This window comes from Dermacentor variabilis, chromosome 4 (assembly GCF_050947875.1).
Source record: "Dermacentor variabilis isolate Ectoservices chromosome 4, ASM5094787v1, whole genome shotgun sequence".
NCBI classification, from domain to species: domain Eukaryota; kingdom Metazoa; phylum Arthropoda; class Arachnida; order Ixodida; family Ixodidae; genus Dermacentor; species Dermacentor variabilis.
The window spans coordinates 123,874,287-123,889,451 of NC_134571.1; the positions used below are offsets into that span (position 1 = coordinate 123,874,287).

Genomic DNA, 15,165 nt, shown 5'->3' on the forward strand with positions numbered 1-15,165 from the left:
CCTCCAAAGGTAATGACCCTTTATGCTTCAATCAGACGTCAGGGCAGCTGCTACAGCCGTAATGATTAGCGGTGATGAAGTTCACAGTCACAACGACTAACGCTTCGCGATTATTCTTCTCGCAACAACGTCTGGAACGCAGCTGCCGACGAGGTTCCTCGTCCTTCTTGTTGTGTCATAGAGTCCTTCTGTATACGCAGGCACAGTTCGACCCGTGCGTGACGCGGTTGGCCGCGTAATGTTCGCCGTCTGGTGGCTGGCGGTGTTGGTGCTGATGAACTCGTTCCAGGGCACAATGAAGGCCAGCATGAGCGTCAAGACGCCAACCGAACGCCTGGAGACGTTCCATGATGTTGCCGAGAGGCCGCACCTCAAACCAATCATCGTACGAGGAACTACATTCGAGCACCAGTTCAAGGTCAGGGAGAAGAAAGCTACATTGCCTGGTCAAGGATACACTCCAGCGTTAAAGAGAAAGTAAAAAAATCGCCACTTTGGCGATGTTTAAGTGCCCCTCAAAGGCCCCTCCTCTGGGGCCTTTGAGGTACTAGAAATAAATAAAAAGGGCGAAGCATTGACAGTGATAACAAGGTTTTGCGTTGGGTGTCAACTCTTAGAACAGCGTTGTAACTACACGTAGGTGCGCAAAAATTTCTCTCATCCTCGACATCTTTAACACGCCGTGAGAAAGAGGACAAAAAAAAAAACAAACGAAAACAAGTACCACGGACGGATCGCAAGACTAAGCTGCTTAAGGTTAAGGTTCCCGCTCGGGACGCTGATGAATTATTTCCTTTGTGGCGGACATGAAAACCACTGTTATAGAATTACGGTTTGTGCAAAGAATTAGCCTCTCGACGAGAAGTCGTTGTACAAGCTCGCGCAAGCAGTTGCCCGGCTTGAGTAACGAAGTTCGCTACATCGGACCGTCAAGTTTCTTGGTAATATTTTCTAGTGAGGCAGCTAGCGTCACTTTTACAGTGATTTCACCTTTATAATATGTGATAGAGACGGTAAAATTTGCCTAGACACAGGTGCAAAAGCAACCTTCGCCTCATATTTTTTTTAGTCGAAGTGGGCTTTATTATGGCCCTGCGGGCATTCTTCAAAGACCGCTCCCCAGACTACACAGCAAATTTTGGTTATACCCTGAAACTTGTTACTTGCCCTCCAAGGTGTGTTCTAGACCATTTTTTCAGATTAGTTCCATTAATAAAAGAGATATAAATATTTGAAATGCCGCAAACCCCTAATTTCAGGAGGCGAGAATCATCGCCAACGTAGACACTCTCTCCATTTTCCGCGTATAGCCTTCGAAGGCTAAATGCCTTCCTTGCGTTCTCCCATACCGGAGCCGGAAGATGGCATGACGAATACGCCACGGGTCCTGCCTCATTCCTTTTTTTTTCTCCCTCTCGTGTTTTTGCTGAATGGCGCACTTCTTGTGACGGTCTCGTGCGCGAGCAGTTGCGTCTGTCTCGGTACGCGCAGAGGACGATTTTGAAGAGCACCTGATTAATGGTATAAGTCAGTGTCACAGTTACGAGCACTGAGGCAGACGCGGCGGGATGAAAGGGCATGATCGTCTCGCTGGAATGCGGTAGAAAATAGAGACCTTTAGCGTGTCCGCTATTCCTGAAGACGGGGCGGTTTGGGCGGATTTCCGGATGTGCGGGGGTGTAAACGTGAGCGCCCGGAGCGGTGCAGCCGCCTAGGTGGCGTAGAGTTCAACCAGGCAAACACAGACCTAAAATTGCAGTAACCCACTATATCCTGCTTCGCTGCTTGTGCAAATTTTCGGGAGGGGCGCAATTGTGAGCACGATTACGCCGCTGTCGAAATTTTACACCAGCAGCTAAGCAGAATATAGTAATTGGCTTTGCGTTTGTGTGGTTGAGCTTTGCACCGTCAGCTGGCGCCACCAATCTGGCTGGTCACGTTTACACGCCCTCTCAGCCGGCAAACCGCCCGCGCTTGCCGGAGTACCGGAAGCACTAAAATTATCTGACATAGTTTCGTTCTGTGAGTGCAGGCGAGGGAACAAGAGACGATACGGAACTACATCTCTCTTGCTGCGGTACGAAGCAAAACAAAAACATGCAGACGTTCGGCTTGTGTGTTTTATTATTTCACTAAGCAATAGTTGGTCGATTAAAGCAACAGATGGTAAACAAATAGCTGATGCTGCCTTGAATAATTTTCGAAGTCGCGTGTCACTGCGAGTGACGTCACAGCACGGCCATGTACGTAGGCGCACCTGTGCTATTGACGTCGACGACTCTCCGGCAGAGAGGAGTCCGTGAGGAGAAGGGCCAACGGCGTTTCGTTTGAAATCTAAGCTCTCTCCGCGGCGCGTAGGGATGCAATACTTAGCAGACACGATCGTTAGCGCACATTGTATGCAGTGGCCAGGCCTGGCGAGGGGCCCTTGAAGGAAAAAAAAATATTGTTTCGTTTCCTTTAGCCGCAAGTTGCTGTATTCAGATACTCGAGTTAGTTAAATATCTGTGTGCACGAAACGGGCGTTTGCGCAGGTGTCTCCCGAACCGGATCTCCAGAAGATTCTGGCAACGGCGCGCCGTCGGGGGTCGATCCTGCCTGCATCGGTTGTGTTCACGCGCGCAACGTTCGACGAGTTGATCGCTCAGCGCGCGGTCATCTTCTTGGAGGACAACGCGATGCACAGCCTCGTCGCGTCCCTGTATCCGCAGAAACCGGGACTCGGCATCATCTACCCGGCCGTGCAGCACACCATATCGGCTCAGTTCTCCATGTTCATGCGCAAAAGTTTGGATCCGAAAACCATGCAACTTCTGCACACCAGGTACCACCTATTTGAGCACCCAGGGTGACATCCAGTGCGTTACTTTTCCGAACGAGTAACCTTGTTAATTTTCCTTTTGAGCTGCGCGCGAACCGACGAGGGCATAGGAAAGAGCACACGACGAGCGCTGTCTATCAACTGAAGTTTTATAATAAAAAAAGGTAAAATGAGCCATGCTTCGCGCCCACACACACACACACACACAAATCCTCAACTTCATAGGAACAGCAATAGCGTGGGCCACCAATAAAAGCTATTTCGCCTCTTGGTAGCTGTACCGACACCCGGTTGATGCACGTGCCCTAATGTTTGACGGTGCGAAAAACTTGATCTATTTCTCACGCGTACGCCGATCGCGATGCCTCATTATTACGGATGCCGCGAGGGCGGTTGCGTGTGTTTGTTTCATTCCGTGCCGTTGATTTATTCCTAGCTTTCTGTCTTTATTTATGTCGTTCGCATTTCCCTGTCATCTCAGACACACCTGCATTGGCGATCCCTCCTTATAGCAGGGCTGACATCTTCCGTTCCCATTAAACGCAATATTACCCTCCGTTTTGAAACGGAATAGTGGCGCATGCCACCAAGCGTGTTCATTTTACACTTTTGGTCAGTCGTAATAATTAATTTTTTATGAATTAGCTTAAGTTATTCAGCGGAGAAGGTCGTTTCACTACGTGTTTTTCTTTTCATTGCGACACCAGGTCTTTATCTAGCATGACTGGTATAACAACGGCGAACACTATCCGATGAAGTCTGAGGGGTGCAATATGCCAAACTTATTGAATGTTGAACCCTGTAAAACTACCTTGTATGTGTTGCGGTAAGCTTATAACGCGCCCAATGCCTGACGCATTTGTGATTTCATGCACCACACATCCATTCTATTTCGTTCTATAAATTGGCCTGACACTTGTCTGCAGAAATACTTCCATGTTAACGGATTTTTCGGATGTAGTGGATTTTGGACTTGTTTAGCGGCGGAAATGCACACGGGGTGGATAGCGAGCCTTCTTTTTTTCGTGCTGGCTTGAGATGAAGTATTTCATGCCAAATTTTCTCGAGCTTAACGAATATATTTGGCTTATTCTAGAGAATTTTGGGTGCTGTTATCTCGAGCTCTTTGTATGCACAAAAATGCAAGCAGTCTCTTGCGGTGTCCGGTCTGTATAGTAAACATTTCTGTTTGTACACTGTTCCTGCACATGTTATTTCAGAAATGGTCTGGTTTTTTTACCAGTAACGTATTGCGTAAAATACTTTTATGATTTCATCGACTCACATTGTATATATATATTAACAGATATTTATGCACATTTCCGCTTTCCCAATTACTTCCATTATATGTGTTTCCAATATCTTATAACCTGTTGCTGAAAGCCTTAACAAACTTTTCTCGTTTAACAACAGTAATGTGCGGCTTCTCAAAAAATCTCAAGGTTGTCTTAGTGGCACCTGCTAAAGCGATCGGTATTGTCGTTGATTGTGTTGGCCGATAGCCCTCTGCGCTTTCGGCGTTTCAAGATGGTGAAACTAGGAACCCCCTTGCATCTCGACAAAATGTAAACTAAGCGTCTGCATAGCACATGACAAAGGACCACTCCGGCGAATCATTTTCAGCTGACACCGAGGAAGCGCAAATCGCGAATACAAGTTTTTACTACGTATATGGTTCCGGCTGGCGCTGATAATTCTTTACACAAGTAATGTCGTCATGACATTCTTGGGTCAGTGATGCTTCGTGTGCCTTGACGTGACGTTCTTTCTTTCATCTCAATGTAATTATAACATGTTTTACTCTTCCGCGTTTGTGTCTTCTTTTGTGATATACTGTGAACATGACTAATTCAGGATAAGCAGAGATTACACATGCTTTTCACAGGTCATGCGTTGAGTCTGCATTCGCCTTCTATGATAGTTTGCAGATTTATGCCGAGCTCATGTTATATAGTGTTTTTAATTTCCTAAACGAATGTGCAATCTCCTGACATTTTATTTCTTTATTCTACCTACGAGGGTAAATAAAGAAGTAAAATAAATTTTTGCATCTTGGCGAGAATACGCGAAATCTGGGTGGGTTAGATGCACGGAGCAAGAAACATTTAGGAGTGGAAACTCCGCTGTTTGCGGCGACTAGAAAAGGTCACAAGCCCGCGGAGCCACTTTAGAGCCACTATCATGCTGGCGGCACCTGGCGGCCGTTTCGGTTGCCAGGGCAACCGGTCGAGCGTGTTGCTCCCGTTCGGCCGCGCGCGCCTGACTTCCATTGAGGGCACGGAGGAAGTCGCCCGCGTTCGCTCGCGCTGATGGGAGTTTCACCTCCTAAATGTCTTCCTCCGTGGTTAGATGTCACCACGTGTATACTTGGAGTGGGGTGGAAGTAGGAGTACACAAAATCCAGTGCCGCGGAGGAAAAAGAGCTAATGTATGGATGCACCACTCCAGCAATGCACCAACGAATAACGGCGCGCCGTAGTACGCTTGTCGTGGTCGGCGGTACAACCACCGTCAGCTCTTAGCGCTTCCACATTCTCCTTACAGCCCTGAAACCAACAAACGAAGACTAAATCGAAGTGTCTGTGAGCCAGGACGCTATTTCTCTAGCTCAACTGTTTTCTGCTGATTTTTGCGTACAACTTTGTAGAGCTGCCATGGTTCTTGGCGCGGATGCAAGTTGACGTCCCCGTGCCTCTGCCGGGAATGACGACTTCAGCGGTAGCTGCGTCTAGGAAGTGGACCGGTCTTCAGAGCGACACCGACGGCGATGACACCAGTGTCTACTCGCTCAGCACTGAGGACTTCTCCAATGACGCCTTCGAGCTTGTGTGATGTAGCAAGGCGAAACGCAGGCACACCACCAGGACGTCCATGTTTTCGAGCACGCCAGCTGTAAGACCACCTCGGTATACCGCATGCAGTACGATTCTATTTGTACCAGAACTCGCTATCGACGACCTTAGGCGATGCAACAGACAGTTAGTCTCGGTGGGACTCGAAGCAGTAGCGCCAGATCAAATCACAGACGTTAGAGTCAACCCATGAAAATATGTGTTAGCTATTGGCGGCACACATGAGTCTGCGCTGACAAATTTGAGTAAAGCTACAGAACTTGGTGGCATAAAGCTCCACTCGTACATTCCACTGGTGAGTGGTTCCACTACTGGTGTCATCTACGATGTGAACTCCATCGTCTCCAGCGCTGACTTGCCGATTCTAGTGAAGCCTGCCATTTATGACGTCGCCATAACCCATGTGCATCACCTCGACACATCCCGCTGTGCCAAAATAATTTTCAAGGGCGAGGCTCTTCCTTCACACGTTAGGGTGGGCCACTTTAGAAACCCTATGCGACCATTTATCCCAAGGCCACTCCAATTGCACAAGTTTATGTGGCTGGGACTCGTGGGCGCCGTGTGCGAGAATACGAGAGTTTGCTCACGATGCAGCGAGCCCCACGCTGCAGAGTCTTTCTTGCGTATCGATTGCCTTGGGTCCCATGATGCTTCCTCGAAGGAGTGCCCCAAAATGAAGGAGGAAAAGGTGGTTTTGAAGCAGATGGCGAGAGACCGCTCGTCTCGTCGGGAAGCTGTTGCGGCCGTTAGAAAGCGACGCTCCCGGCGCCGTCCGACTTGAAAGAACGGTGATGCCTCTGTGAAGAGTACGCCCCATCCGACAACACCTCCCCCTTTGCCCCCTAGGCCTGGCGGAATCGAATATAAATTTGACAAGGTCATGGCGGAGACCAATGCAACTTGGTCCGCACTACTAAAGCCACAGCCAAAGCCAGAGCCACAGCGAAAGTTACAACCAAAGCCGCAGCCGACGCCACAGCCGATGCCATAGCCGATGTCACAGTCGATGCCACAGCCGGAGCCGGAGCCACGCCAAGTGATAAAGCTGCGCACAGCGCGGGTTCCTGACAAATTGCCCGAAGAAGACGGCAAGTGATTATGATTCTCGGTCTCTGATGAATACTTTTCGAATGCTCTTGAATAACCTGCGCACTCCGTCAGCGCGAAGTGCAATGCAAGTGCTGGGTGGGGGGATGCTGTCAATTCAGTGCTTGCAAGTCTTGAGTAGGCATCATGGCTCACCCGCAGCATTCTATTCGCATTGAAGTAAGAAAAGGCTGGGTTTTACTTTAACGATATATTGGCACCTACTGTCATACTGACACGTAATAATGAAAAGAGGAATGATGGGTGTAGCGTTAAGGGATAAGAAAAGAGCAGATTGGGTGAGCGAACAAACGCGAGTTAATGACATCTTAGTTGAAAACAAGAAAAGAAGCGGGCATGGGCAGGACATGTAATGAGGAGGGAAGATAACCGATGGTCATTAAGGGTTACGGACTGGATTCCAAGGGAAGGGAAGCGTAGCAGGGGGCGGCAGAAAGTTAAGGGGGCGGATGAGATGAGATTAAGAAGTTTGCAGGGACAACATGGCCACAATTATTACATGACCCGGGTATTTGGACAGAGGCCTTTGCCCTGCAGTGGGCGTAACCAGGTTGATGATGATGATGATGATGATGATGATGATTATGATTATGATGACACGTACTGCAACGTACTGCTGACGACCAGTGGCTCCTTGGTCTTCGCAGGTTACTTCAACGTGCACCACCAGCTATGGGGAAGCACCTGATTAGCTTCAGACAGCAGAATGGCGGCAGCCTAATGTATCGGGGGGGCACTTGCTTGGGCATGACTGATTTCAAGGCGCTTTGCTGCATGCACAGACAGTGTTCCCTCTATCCCGCTTTCCTCTTTCTGTTCACCCTTTCCCTTCCCCCAGTAACGGGTAGCAAACCAGACGCTCGTCTGGTTGACATCCCTGCCTTTCCTCTCTTTGCTATTTCTCTCTCCTTACAGACCTGAACCAGGGCCATCGGATTATTCCGCTCTGCGGTCTCTCGAAGGAGGCGCTACATGGTCTTGTAGGTTAAGGTCAGGGGACGAGGTTCAGCAAGCGATGCAGACATTGCTTCGAGAGCAACACTGAGACCTTAATTATTCGCGGAAGGGCCACGGAAGCTGATTGAATTTTACAAAGAGTGTATCGTCATGCAGGGGTATACGTGGATAACTGATATGTGCAGTTTTAAATCGCAACTCTTAGGCGCCCATTCCTGCATTTCGCGTTGGCGTCACCCCTCTGTGGAACCGAGTGAACGAACACAGAAAAGGATGAAAGCACGAACGCGGAGCGCAGCGGGGGATGAAAGACTGCGACAGCGAAAAGAGCGCGAGAAGGAAAGAGCAGGAGGGGGTATTGCGAAAGCGTGAGAAGAAAAGCGTAGTGCAGCGCAAGACGGGCTCTGGCGCGACGACCACTACGAGATGGCGCCAGAGTAGCGCGCCATCGTCGCTTCACAGATGGCATGCGGCGAGCGCGTCCACCGACACCATATACGGAAACAAAGTACTGCATGAGCGGAGGTCTGTCTTCGGCAGCTGCTGTGAATTGCAGCCACGCGTCAAGCGCGCGCTGCCTCTGGCGATCTCCCGATTAGCGAGGCAGCCGCATCCCACCTTCGCTCCGTTTGCAATGTGCCGCACGAGACAGATTCTCCGCGCTAGCCAATATATCGCGAAATGAAAACAAGTATGGAGTTGCGCTCAAATTTCGCATTAGGGAGTATCATTAGGGAGAATGATTGGTGAATTGTTTTTCTACATGCGTAGGAATAAATATATGTGAATATTACATTTACCTTTTCATTTACCTACGCATACCGTTCTATCGTTTAATTTTCTTTATTCGTTGTTATGTATGTTTTTGATACTTCCGGCACTGGGGCAGAAAATAAAAACTGCATAAATATTCGAGAATTTACCTGCACATGTCATAAAGCGGAAAGCGACAGCGTGCTTTGTTCTGCAACCTGTGCGCACCCTTTATCGCAGGTGCCGTTGGATGCACGAGTCAGGACTGACGGAGAGGAAACGGCTGCAGCTGCTGCCTCGCTCCTGGTACCTCACGCGGCCTTCCTCGTCTCAAGTTCACTCTCTCTCGGCAGAGGATACCGTGGCCCTGTTCTACATGGTGTTACTGGGGCTAAGTGCGGCACTGTCTGCGCTCGCCGGCGAATTGCTCCTTCACCGCTTGATCGAAGCGCATAGAGCCATTCGTGGTCTCCGGGCGAGACGCCTAGTCGGAGAGCGACCTCCTTTGTGCTAAAATGGGCGGACGAAGGATCGCGTGCTTGTGTATACTTCCGCGAAACCTGATGATACCGGTTTGGTTCGTCGGGAACGTTCATAAAGGGCTGGTGTTATTTATACTAGATTGTAATTTGAATGGCACGTGAAGCATTGAAACATATTCAGGAGTCGGAGCCTAGTGAAGCAAAGACGACGCCTCATCGGAAGATGACGTAATGTGCACATTTTAGCGAGATTTGATGTTTCGCGCACATAGTGTTATTGATTAGCATGAGACAACAGAGTGTGTGATATGGGGCTGAATAAAGTTCCTACACAAACAGCATTTTGTTGTCTGCCTTTATGTGCTAGTGTGTGTGAAAAAAGGCGAGGCTTGCACTCGCTTCTCTGCCGTGCTTGAACTGCGTTTGTTGGCCCAGTACCTAATCAATATACCCCTTGGCGAAATAAGTAAACGAAAAAATACCTAATTTGATCTCAATTGGTAGACTTTACAATACTTATACTTTTAATAACAAACTACAGCGAGAACATTGCAGTTCTTAATTAAAGGGAAGCCGGTTTCTGCAAGGAGAGTGTACACTTGGTAGGTAAATAGGTGTCAATATTGCGGCCTTCCGAATTCTTGTGCGCTTGAGGTCTTGCCTATGGTACTAACTCCATGCTCCATCTACATTACCTCCCTCCTTCCTATCCACCTCTTCACATCTCTTTCTATCACTCTGCTGCGTAACATACTGCCTTCTGACCCATACTAGCATGCATAATTTATCTTTGCCTGCTCGCTGACCATCCCGGGCACGTATGATCTAGAGCTTTCAGGTCATCACCAGATCATGCTGCTCTCGGCCTACCACGGACCCAGCCTCCTGCCACCTTGATATGCGATGTACCTGGACCCCAGCAGCAGGAAGGGTGCGCACAGTTCTGTCCCCTGGCCAGAAGATGCACAACCGACGGAAGATGAATGGCCTTTTAAAATATCGCATCTTTATGCAATAAAGCTGCAGCATCGAAATGACAGCGCATCACTACCGGAGCCTAAGGCTCAATGCACCATACAGGAGCAAGATACTTGGTAGATCCAAGCTGATAATCTTGCAGACTTACTCCCTCTTCCTATACATCCCTAATTATACCTCTGGCTTCAGCTCCGAAAATGTTTTCTTACCTTATTGGCTTTTGTATTCAAATTTGTTTTGGATTATCATTCGTGATGATCCCTCAATATTTTATATTTTGATTGGCTTCTAAGCCCATTATACCTCATGGTGGTGCGGGCCTCCCCCCCCCCCCCCCCTTTTTATGTTCTTTTTGCAGTGGGGGAAACAACTAAGCCACTTCAGTGGCTCAGATGGATATATCGGCGTAGAGCGCGATATTATCCTCCTGGTGGTAGCGATTCAGCGAGCCCTACAAGAGCCAGATTAGAAAGAGTCGAGCTCAAATAGCTTTGGGTTACCACGACCAGCTCTGGGTTACCACGACGCGAAAGATGCTTAGTTGTCGGGCAAGCTTTCGTAAGCACGAACATAGATATCTTGGAAAGGTTGTTTCTAACCTATATAAAGAAGTGGCTCTCAAATTCAGCAGACTTTAGAGGTGAGATTGTTGTACGAGCTTTTTACGTAGGAATACCGTGACCTAGAGACGCTCTTTACAGATTTTTGCTGCTGCAGGAAGGTCACGAGATCGATGACATTGTAAATTGTGGAACGCCTTCTAAACACTTCCATGTGAGACGCGCTTGCACCATCAATACCGGTATAACACGGTGGCGCTAAACGTGACGATTTGCGCTAATAGTGCGAACGCGCTTCGAATGTCGATGTAATTGCTATCACAATAAAAATCCACCAGCCACGTCAAGCGATCAATTGATTGATGTACAGCCAGAGCAGTGAAAAGTTGCTGTTATTGTGGAAGTTAGTGAAGTTCTCCACACAAGAGATGAAGGCTTGCTAGTGGCCCGCCATTCGAAAAAGATCTTCATTCACTGATATTTAATTGACTTTCCATGATTTTCTGAATTTTCTTTTCTACGCACCTGTCTTCCCTGGTGTATAACGTATAGATTTTGAGCATCTCTACCACCTGCCCGCTCTCAGACGTGTAGAAGCATCTCCAATTCTCAGTCAAACTCTGTGCATGCTGTAGATTTTGTAAACGGACGTGTAGAAGCTTGTATTGATTGTGGGATCACGTCCTTAAACAAGCAACTGTCCTCAACGTAAATTTGATAGCCTTACCAGTAAATCTTTTGACAGGAGAATCAACCATCGAGGCACCTTACTGTAGGGAGGTAGGTATGGTCACTTTATGGAGTTTCCATGTCATAATCATTGGTAAACATAGCTTGATTGTATTTACTGAAAAACAGCCATTAATAGCATTTACGCGGGCTACCCAGTTGTGAAACAACTTTAGTGTGCTACATGTGGTTGGGGATCACTTGCGATGAACGCTTACTCATTCCTCACCGGAATAGCCAGCAGCACTATAAGCCATTCTCGCGGATGTGATGAAACTATAGAACACATTCTGTGGCCTCTGTCCATCCTTCGACTCTCAAGATATACTCTGCGTACTAGGCTCGGCCGCTAGACGACAGACCTTTTTCAGAAGCAAAGGTCTTGGGATCTTGGCTGAAGAACTATAGTATACACAAGGCCGCAAAAGCGCTAATGCGGGTCTTGAAGGTAACTGGGCTATACGAACGCTTGTGGCATATATTCACGAGTCAGTATTCATCCACGTGTTTGCGCACACTGATTCTCCTTCCTTCGCATCTTTCTTTTATCTTTTCACGTTCCTTACCTGCAGGGTAGCTATGCTGCTTTAGCTGCTTTACGTTACTTTGACTTGATTTGAGTGAACCAACATTTCGTGAAAGCTGCAGTCGGAGAGGAGAACGCTCGCGGTGCCGACCCACGTGTTTGTGACATCGCGGGGCACGCGAAAAAGGTTACAGAATTGGGAGCACAAAGCAATTAGCGCTGCTTTGTATGAGTCCCGTCTATACTCACAGGAGACCAGGTTTTCAGTAAAGTTAATTACGTGACGAGTGCATGATGGATTGGTAGGCTTTACTTTCGAAACGGTTAATTTATGATTGTCTCCGAACGATGCTGACTTGGTAAAGTCACCTACTAAGGTGGACTTCATCGGGAAGGTTTACTTGCGTCGGAGAGGCTGGTGCATGGTGCTGCACTTCGCAGTTATATCTAGTTTACTTCGCAACTCACGCTCAAACGTCCTGGAAGTGCGAGTATTGAGAAGCGCTGACAGCCTTCGTAAGTTATTCTCTGTATACTAACGTGTGTGTGTGTATATTTTCAGGCCCCTTCACCGTACATGAAGGTAGGAGAAAGAGAGAGGTATTTATTATGATAGAAAAGCTCAAAGGTCGGCCTGAATCAATGTTCTGACCTGCTACTCGGAGTTGTGGGAAGGAGAAGGGGTGTAGACAGAAAGAATAGAGAAGATGCTGTTTATGAGCACGAAGATAGTGGTGAAAATCTTGCAAGCTCCAAGACTCTTAAAAGTTTCTTGCGCAGTCCACTCCCATATAAAAATTTGTTGAGAGCCTTCAGACTATCAGGCTGATGACGAGGATCAGGCGAAGGTCCCAATCGAATCTTTTCAGTCAATGGTCCAACGACAAATATTGACCAGATGTCAAAATATGTCGCTTGAAGGTAGGAAGTTAATATGTTACTATCGATGTCATGAAGGTAGGAAGCTAATACGTTCCTTTATAAACGTTCACACGAAAGTTTCTTTCAACACGGTGAACGACGTCTACGACGCGACGAACAGACACAAACTTGCGAATTTTTTCACCGCGAAGCAGCATAGACGTTACCTCCCAATGTGTCTGTCGCGTCCGTAGGCAAAAACTCGGGAGGGGCGCGCCGTATCCGCCGTTGGGTTTCTGGCAGCACCAGCAGATGGCGCTCGCCTCCACCCATGCGCCGCAGCGGCGGCGCCGGCCGTGCGAGGGAAAGAAATAAAAGAATGAGAAAGCTCGCCTTCGCGCATAGCGTTCGCCGCAAATGTTTCCCGGTAAGATTAAGGGTGCATAAACTGCAGTTGCCAGGAAGCAGCAACTGTAGCATACGAAGCAGGAAGGAGTGACGTAACATCACTTTCGATTTAAAAGAAGGACCCGTCTAGCAACTGACTTTTGTTGTGCCTATGGTATGGGAAGGCCACGTATAGTGAGGACTCCTAAAGAGCAGCTTGCATAAGAGGCGCGGCGACTGTGTTAAGTGCATTTCTCTTGTCTCTGGTCCACTCTTTGTAGGTGCACGAAGTAGCAGCACAAGTCAAGTCGCAGGCCTTTGAATCCTCTTAGGTTAACAATTAAGTAAAGGGTATGCGAAGGTCGCCATGTGAAAAATTTCAAGCCACGTCGCAATCGGTAATTGTTCTAGTTGTCGTTTACAGCTTCGCTATTTAACCACCTTCACAGCGTGTATTAGAGATCTTTTTTTGTTGATTAGTTGATTTCTTTTGCAGACTTTAAGATCCGTTGTGCCATTTGTTCCGTTCTATGGTATGGGCAACTTACTATTTTCGCGCTATGTATAATCTTCGCATTTCAATTTTTTCAGTTTACACTGAGTTTTCATTGTCAGCCTGCCTAGCAACTTAATGTTGCGTCCCACAACTTTGCGCTTTTGGTGCTTCTGGTCGTTTATGGGAGAAGGTTCAAATTCGCCCCCTTCGTGTGTGCTGCCTGTTGTCTTTCCTAGCAGACGACATGACCACTGACTATGTGCACGAATACGTAGACAACTTGCTGCTGGCTACTCTCTGGCGTAGTAGACAACTCGGGTGACTGCAGGTATCTGCCAATGGGTATTGGCTCGAACAGAGAACTTCGGCACTGCGCATGAGATATTGGTATGTGCTCATTCTCGGTCAATCGCCCGTTATGTATGTGCCAAGCTGACACAAGGTGTATGTACAGCCTTCAATCTATTAATAGGGAGCACCCTATATACAACAGATACCTCCACGTCAGCCGCAACCGCTTGATGGACTGGAAACAGAGAGAAAGAACGATAAAAGAAGAACTGGGATGTTAACCAGTCAAGAGCCTGGTTGGCTAGCCTACGCTGCAGGAAGGGAGAATGGGAATAGAAAGGAGAGAGAGAGAGAACGAAGTTGCAGCCAGGATACTAGGGATAGTAGGGGTTGCTATGTGGTTTCAGCTGTGGTGCTGTGATTACAAGATACGTACTATGACGTCGTACCCATTGGGCATTGTGGATGGAAATGAGATTACCACCTCGTGTGTCGCTGCTGTGCCCATCAGTTTTCGTGATGCACGGATAGCATGGGGATATACAACAGGTGACACAAAAAGCTATCACTGTCAGTGACGACCATCTTCGATGGAGTCCGTAACAATTTGTTCTTGCGTACATGATCGCCAGGGAACACATATTGTGGTTAAAAATACGGTATGCCAGTTTTGTGGTAGCTGAGCAGGGCAACTTTGGGTACAGACTTAACTCACTTAACTCACTTAACGAGTTAATCGAGGCGCACGACGTTGCGCAATACGAACGATTATCGAGGTCAAAGAAAGGTCGGTGCATCCTCGAGTCGCTCGGCATCAGCATGGAGAAAAGACGGCGGTTCCCGCCTCGGTCCGCGACCGCCTGATCATCCCGCCGCTTCCCAAGAACATGCACCCGACGCACCACGCCGGGAGACGCAACAAACGAGCAAGCGACCTTCAGAAGAAGTTTGGTAACAGCAACGAGGCGGTGTACGTAGACGCTGCGCGATATGGAGGAGGGAGAAGCGCACACGCGATCGTGGTTGTAGACCGCACGGGTAAGTGCCTCGCGAGCGCCACCGTGACCACGGGACACACGGAGGCGGCCGAAGAAGCCGCGATAGCCCTAGCGCTCGTCGCGGTACCGAACGCTGCGACCGTGATCAGCGATTCGCAGGCGGTAATCCGCGGCTTCGCGCGCGGTCGTGTCTCGCGGGAAGCGGCCCGCATACTCAAAATTTCTGACGACAGCGACTCGCATCGCCCTCGCAACCCCAAAATTCTACGGTCTTCCTCCTCTGGACCCCGGCACACACCGATGTTCCGCTCGCGGGCTACGAGCCGGCCCACGCCACGGCCCGAGGTCTGACACGCCGAGCCGC

The 15,165-nt window shown here is 48.5% G+C and overlaps 1 protein-coding gene across 1 annotated transcript; it reads left to right on the plus strand.

Moving 5' to 3' along the window:
• Positions 1–204: 204 nt before the first annotated feature.
• LOC142577924 (uncharacterized) lies at positions 205–9,301 on the plus strand. The gene is made up of 3 exons (XM_075687362.1): positions 205–418; positions 2,535–2,824; positions 8,734–9,301. Exons 1-3 carry the CDS (start codon positions 239–241, stop codon positions 9,005–9,007), a joined length of 744 nt encoding a protein of 247 aa, XP_075543477.1. The 5' UTR covers positions 205–238; the 3' UTR covers positions 9,008–9,301.
• The last annotated feature ends 5,864 nt before the right edge of the window (positions 9,302–15,165 follow it).